We start from the raw sequence: 7,705 nt of genomic DNA, 5'->3' as shown, positions 1-7,705 counted from the left end.
GGTGTGAACCCCCGCTCCCGGTTACTTCAGAGGGTTCCCCACAGAAGATGTTTTAATCCCAACACACCATAAAGATGGTAGTATTAACTCTACTATTCATTGGAGAAACATTTCAATCACCTATCTTACTCCTTGTAAGAAGTGACTTTAGGCAAGAGCCCTCTCAAAGCCCATAATCTTACACCATTAAAAGCTCAAAAAGAGAGGAACAACTACAGCTCCCAGTTAATTCTCATGCCATCAGGAAAGTATCACCAATGTATGATACAGGAACATTTAAGTAGTCATAATAAATTAGGTATCTCTCAGAAATCTGGAATCTCTCAGAAAACACAAGCTTCCCCTCATTTGTATCTTTATGGTAAAAAGTATTAATGAATCTGTAAATGTAAAAATACTTAGGTATTTAATAAATCTTTTTTAATAAGTGAGCTTGCTCATAGGAGTATGTAGTTGCCTGTTACACTATCCTCCCCCAACCCCCACATCCTGGTCCCCTGATTTTATGATCAGAAATAAATAGCTAGAAAATTGAGGGTCCTCAAAAACACACCAGACACCAGGTTGAATAAGGCTGTGCTTTATTACATGCATAATTACAAATATGTGCTAAGTGAAAATGTATAAAGCAATGGCGACCTGGGTTTAAGCCACACAGAGAAAGGGCTGGACAATCCCATTAACCCTTCTGCCGATGTCCATTCCATTGCCTTTAACGTGATTGTTTCCATTTCTTACAATTTGCATAGCACTTACTTGTCAAAGTACTTTCCATTCATTGTCTCGATTTATCCTCACAACAACCCTGTGAGGTAGGTAGGGCAATTAACACTATCCCCATTTTGCAGATGGGAACAATGAGGCACAGAGTGGTTAAGATCTCGAGGCTAGTTAGTAGAAGCATAGGGAACAGAAACCAGGTCTCCTAACTTCCCAGCCCATGTCTTCCTTTTTAGACTGTTGCTATGCATGACCAAGGAGCAGAATGAAGTGAGCAGTGACCCATAGCTTTGGTATAGGCTGTGCCTATGAATGGGAACCAACATCTCTAAACGTTAGAATAAAGCTAAGAAGGTGTGACTAAAGGGTTGGTAACACTCAGATAAATAATTGATCTGAACAGCTCAGCACCAAGCTTCCTGTGGAAACTCAGGCTAAATTAGCTTTGGTTGATGCTAGTTTCTAGATGCCTAGTTGATGTCTACACATTAACTTCAGCTGAACTTTTACCACTCAGGAACTAAAGTCAGACAGGTTTTCTTTGGCCACTGCAGTTGGAGCTGATGCTACAAATGAGCTTATTACAGAGATATTCATATAGTGGTCCATGGTCTAGAATTCTCTGATCCCTCCTGGCCTCATTGGCTCACCCAAAGGGGAGTATTTGTCCTATAGCCAGAAATGAATGGACAGAGGTAAAAGCAGGATGCTGGCCTTGGTCAAATGAAGAAGAGTCGCCATGATGACATCAATGTTATCCTTAAGTGATATGACTGGGTGCTGTCTATCAGGCCCAACTCTTTTCTAGCCTGTACCTGGTTAGCAGCATAGCTTCAAAAGACAGTTTAAATGAACAAAATATTAAACACATTATTTGTTATCTAGAATGAAATTAATTCTTAATCATCACATAGTCCCAAAGGACCAAATATATAATAACAAAGTAAATACTAAAAGATGAGTAGTAAAAAGACAGGACAATAGGAAAGAAAGGAGGAAGAAGAAGGAATAAAGTAAAATGGAGGAGGGAAAAGGAACACTCTTGAATTACCATATACTTTGAGGTACACTAAATATAATAATGAGGCTGCAGGTTCCCGTCCTGATAAAACCATCTCAGGCCACTCCCTCATCCCCTTTTTGCCAGATGGCATTTCACTCACCAAATCCTAGACTGCCTCTGACTTTCAACAGATTTGGCCTAGTAGATAATAATAAGGTTTAGCAATGAATATTTCATATATCTGCCTTGAGATGCTAAAGCCCTCGACACTCCCAACAAATACCACTGGCTTTTGCCTCTACAGTGGAGCAAAGCCCTCTTGGCCCCATCAACTCAGAATTATCAATGTTATCCTTAGAGAATGGAAGAATTATCTTCCATTCTCTATTTTCAGAATGAATTTCTCCCTTCCCCAAGGTCCACATTCAAAAATTATGCTTGTAACAATTGAGAAAAAATTGAATTTAGGGCATGGGGAGGAGGAAGAGAAAGAGCGAGACAGAAAGTAAAAAAGAGAGAGGGAAGGAGGGTGGGACAAAAGGAGAGAGGAAAGGCAGAGACCACTTTTTAAAACCCTCATATTTTTATACCATCACGTGCCTTTCTTTAGGCAAGATATTCATTCAATGAGTGTGCACACAGAGGCTGAAGACCCTTTGGCAGGAACTTAGAGGTAGGGATTTATGACTGCGAGATTGGGCTGGGTGACTCAATAGGTCCCCTCCAAGAAACGCAAACTCCACACATCATATACTTTATTTCTTTCTTGGGCGATTTGGCAAAATCAGACTACACAGTGGAAAAAAAAACAATCTTGTTCCCTACATCACTTCAAAACTTTTCCTAGATCCAGATGTTTAGAAATGGGACTGTGACCAGCAAATATTTGGGGAATAGCTTGAAGTTGCTAACACCTACTATTCCAAGAACTTCTCTTCTTGGAGCAAACAACCAAAATTGAGGCAGAGCAAAGTCGAGTGGTCACCACAGGTCCACTACACCGATTTCATTTCAAATTTACACAGTTCCTTGAGCTCTGATCTGAGAAACCCTCATGTTTTTTCTTTCTAATATACAGTAAGTACATACTGGGAAAGCAAAACATACAGATTTAAAAACATTTTGCTATCAAAATTCAGGACAATCTACCTAAAGCTTATCATTTAGTTAATGCAGTAGTGGCTGCCCTCCTTCATGTGTTGATGTCTTGTCTTGGGTCAGCCCTCTCCATAAAAGCAGACTCACTCCAGCCAAATGTTTTTACTTGGAAAGCCTAGTATTTGGGAAACTATTTGACTTTTTCTTCCCTTGAGGCACATAATCAGGAAGTTTATAAATGCTAGGATGTATGGCTGGCCTTCCTTCCACCATCTTACATGAACTCATATATTTTCTTACTAGGGCTTTTCCACTGCCACGACTCTCCAATCCCTGTCCAAAGGGAATCTAGGCAATCCCAGAGGTGCTTTTAAAAAAAAATTAAGATTTTAGGATACTTAAATTCAGAGCACATATATAGACATCTATTTTTTTTTAAAGGAATCAATATTCTACCTCCCATTTATTTTCTAAATTCCTAATTTTTTCAGGGTTTTCAAGAGCTCAATACTCTATGCACTGCCATGAAAGATGCTCTCCTGCTTTCTCTGAACTGATGGATGGTCTGTACTTGGCTCTGATCCAGTGTAGGTAAACTGATTTTTCTCAGTACAATGTGGTCAGTCGTCAGCAAGTACTTGGCCAATATAAAGCACACTGGCTGTTTCAAATGCTCAATACCGTCTTCACTACCATTGTTAAAAACCAACTTTAAAAACTGCACTCCTTGTGATTTGCTTTTTAAAAAACCCAAAAACCAAAGATACTGTGGGGTAACAAGTATACCTTTCTTTTCATAGCATAACAAAACAAACCAAGATCAAGACCCAACCAGGATAGGTGATTTAAATACTTAAAACATACAGCAACGATTACATTCTATGATGGACTCTACTGCATGCTAAGTTTTTAAAAACATATTTGCTCCCCCTACTCCTGAACAGGTCCATAACATGATTGAGAATTACTTCACAGCCTTAGACCACACTGTCGCTACTATTTTATCATTCTCATTTCCAAATATAATTGAAGGCCAGCTAGAAAAATTTATATTGTGCTCTGCTCTACCTATAAATGGTTCAGATTCAGCCTCTGGTGCCAAAACAATTGAACTGCTTTGCAGTTCAAATCAGCAAGTTAATCGTTTGCTCTGCCAGCTGGCAAATCCAAAGTATCATCAATGTCAGATTATCCACCAGAGGATATCTGTTCTGTGGACTATACCACCTCTGCTCCATAGCTGGGCTGAGCCAGAAGGAATCCGGAGCCAGAAAAGAGGAGAACATCTGAACAAACATCTAAATACAAATGATCTTGAAAATGGCCATTATTTTGCATTTTCAGTCCCCTGCTTCTTCCCTTTAATAGTATAACTAATCATCCATTAATTGCTTCAGCTTCTTTAATTCATTACATTGAAGATTTGGAGACCTCCAAAATATAGCATACCTTCTACAAATCTATAGACTCTCACTCTTTTCATGGCTGGATGTCTACCAGATTTTTTTTCTTGGAAAATCCTCTCTCGAAGTACTTATTGGCATTCTTTTGTAAATCCTTCTCTTGTGTCAGGCACAAGGGAATTTTCTTTTTTTAATACCAAAATAAACCAGTCTCAATTCATATTCATTTTTGAAGCACACATTATTTAGTCTTTTTCCATTGAGGTATGTGGCCATTTGAGACTACTGACAAACATTTTTTACATTGGCCTCATTTGTTGGTTAAGTATGTCCAACTGCTGAATTGGCAGTGTCAGAAAGAACATTTTCCTTTGCCTCAAGACAAGAAACTGAGTGTTAAGGTCCTGAGCTAGCAGTCTAGCAGGGAACTCTAGCCACAATTAGCCAAGCTCTGAGCCAAACCCTTGTATTAGACATATAATGGATGCCATACACTACAGTTACTTCTAGCATATGGGTTAAAGAATTCCTGAGAAGCTGAGGTTAATAAATGAGATTTATCAGGACTGAGGTATCAAAGGGATATTATTCTCTGGAGGATCAATTGGTGCTTAACATTTAGAAAGTATACCTTGGCACAGTGTTATCTGATTTCTTGAATTTATTCTCTGAAGTAGCACCTTAACACTGGCTCATCTGTCTAAAATAAAAAACGGAGCCTAGAAGAAACACAAAGGCAAACTTAGACACCCTCCATATTGCTGCTGCATTATGAAATGCAACCAAATCTTTCACTGTCATCGAATACCAGAAATACTAACATTTCCTGTTTTGCAAATTTTAGTTGGATGGCTAATAAGAAAATATAGGTAGTGAACCAGAAATATACAGATGAGAACTTTGATTTCTACATAATATACAGGGGTGGTCAGGCAAAATAGCCACATCTCATGTGAGGGAATCAGTGGCATGGAAGGGACAAAAGATGTAAAGTAACTGAGTCATGGCTATCATATAAAATAACATAGATTTTTTTTCTCTTTCATTAAAATGCTAGAATGATATACTTAAAAGGAGAAACTCTGGTGACTGCCTTGGTATTTTAAAGATAAAAGTCAAAATAAGCCCAGCTGTGGGCAACAAAAGAATTTCAGATTTTGGAAAGATAAGAACTAGGGGTAAAAAATCCTAGAATCCAGAATCAGCAACTTTTAAAATAACATACACTGAGGTGTTTAGGGAGGGGAGGTGGAGGGTTAGGGAGGATATGCTGAGTGACTGCTGATTCTAGGCCAGAAAGATGGAGGGAAGTGCTGGGAACAGACCTGTAAATGAGAAAGGCTGAACTCTCACCCCTGGCAGTTGCCCCACTGCTGTGGGCATGAGTGTGGAAACTGAGGCATAGCAGCAGCAACTGGGCTACAGAGCAAAGCAAATGGCTGTGTGTTACCTCTGGTCCACATGCCATAGGATTACTGGGGCTTGGTTTATAATTTAACTAGCCCTGGGAGTTATTTTTTGTAATAGGAATGATTAACAAGGCAGAGTGCTCAATCCAAAAGAGAGGACTCGAGACTGAAGAGTGGAAAGGAGCAAAGAATGGAGAGGGAACAACTACACATGGATAAAACTAGAAAATGAAACAGTGGTTGGAATGATGGTCGTGGCTCTGTAATTTCACCAGGTGTCCCTAGACTGTGATGTTTTCCACTGCAGTTAATGTGGTAGGAAATTGAGGCAGGCACCTTTTCAACTGGATACAAGCACCTTTGGTGTCACCAGGCCTTGTCCATACCCCTGGGTCTGAGGATGGTTCGGCATTTTATTTAGAACTCTAAGGAACCACAAGGGAGTCAGTCACAGCTGCCTATCCTGTTCCAATGTTGAATATTACTGAAAGTAACCTGAGCCTAAATTCATGTTCACAGGACAACACTGGCCTGTTTTACGTACTTATCACTGGCAGGAGGCATGAGTGTCCAGTTATTTTAGTACTGGTGGTCTTTACAAAGGAATGCATGAGAATGCAGATACAGCTCGGAATCTTCCCTGGTTTACCAGTATGCAGTCTAGACTTGGTTCCCTTTACTATTCTTACATATTCCAGAAGCCTAAAGCACCATCACTCATGGAGATGGCATCTGGGTAAGACGATTAGCTGGGACCTCACAAAATGTGAAATTCCTAGTCATTGACTTTGCTTAGAACTTCACTAATCATTCATTTCGAGGAAGCTGGAGAAATTATTCCTTAACAAATTCATGGCAGAGTCCTTGTCTACTAGCTAACAAATACCATCTGGAAAACTATCCTTCCTGCAGACAAGGAGAAAGCTCTGTAACTTATCTTTGTGCACTTCAAAAGAGTACCAGGAACAAGCAAGCTATAAAATCAACCTCTCTAAATTTGTTTAGAGGAGTTTAACCAAAAGCAGCATTGTCTTATAATCAGGTATTAAAATTAACATATACATACACACAAACTAATAATGCTAAATATTGTAACAGGAACAAGATAACATTTGAACTGAATTTTCACAGTCTGGAAAATGCCATTACTATTTTCCTTCTGGCTTTCTTTTCTGTGGTTGGAAAAGCAAAGCTCCTTAGTTTACACTTCATCTTCCACCAATGACAGTTAAGAGTCCAAAAAAAGTGACTTTCATGAGTTTCCTGCAGGCTATCAATCAGGACGGTTGGAATTTTTCTTGCATAGTTTTCAGTGATTGCATATTGGCTAACAATTATATTTTAAATAAAAAAATCTTTTAAAAAAGAATTAAACCATAACAATCTTGCTTACTCTTTCATGAAATCTTTCTAATACAATATCACAGAAGCCTAACTGCATTTTCTCCTAAACAGAAGATTAATTTCCAGAGATTATTATGTAGTGCAACTGGTTAACTTATAGGAAAGAGACAACACACTAATATAACTTCACCATCCAAATATGGGAAATGTGTTTTGAGTACCCAGTTAATAAAATATACCCGCAGTCTGCAATGTCCTTGCTGTTTTGTATCCAGCACAACCCTGTGATTCTAGTTGAAGAGAATGGAATCAGGATCTTGGTTTGCCATCTGTGCTATATGTTTTAACACATCCTTCTTGGTAATAATTCCAAGCAATCGCCTAAAAGACAAAACAAGACAATATGAATTTGACTTAACTTTTGCAACCCAGTTCAAATGTCCCTCTTCCAGAATACCTTCCCTGTTCCTATGGCCAGCTATAACTGTACCCTCCTCCCAGCAACAACATGTTTTGTTCACTTGTCTTGTTTGCTGTTGTGCTATATGCACTTGTATGTTCTTAGCTTCCCTATAACACTGCATACTCCTTGAGGGCAGAGAAGGGTTTTATTCATTTTTGTATCTCCCTGGAGTCTAGTGGAATACCTTCTTAAATGAAGTAGGAATTCAGTAAATGTTGAATAAATCAGTTAAGGAAAGTCCCCTTCCTTATTTAAATCCTACAAG

At 38.9% G+C, this 7,705-nt stretch overlaps 1 protein-coding gene across 4 annotated transcripts in view; it reads right to left on the bottom strand.

Moving 5' to 3' along the window:
• Positions 1 to 564: 564 nt before the first annotated feature.
• Positions 565 to 7,705, bottom strand: part of CLCN5 (chloride voltage-gated channel 5) — a 161,855-nt gene continuing 154,714 nt past the window's right edge. For all 4 annotated transcript variants that reach the window (XM_039874866.1, XM_039874864.1, XM_039874865.1 and 1 more), the window contains one exon: positions 565 to 7,358. In XM_039874866.1, the coding sequence (XP_039730800.1) occupies positions 7,268 to 7,358 (91 nt within the window). In that variant the 3' untranslated portion in view covers positions 565 to 7,267. The remainder of the gene's footprint in view (positions 7,359 to 7,705) is intronic.

Source organism: Pteropus medius, unplaced genomic scaffold (genome assembly GCF_902729225.1).
Source record: "Pteropus medius unplaced genomic scaffold, Ma_sr-lr_union100, whole genome shotgun sequence".
In the NCBI taxonomy this organism is placed as follows: Eukaryota; Metazoa; Chordata; class Mammalia; order Chiroptera; family Pteropodidae; genus Pteropus; species Pteropus medius.
The sequence above is the reverse complement of the archived record's forward strand: the minus strand, read 5'-3'. Positions and strand labels throughout refer to the sequence as shown.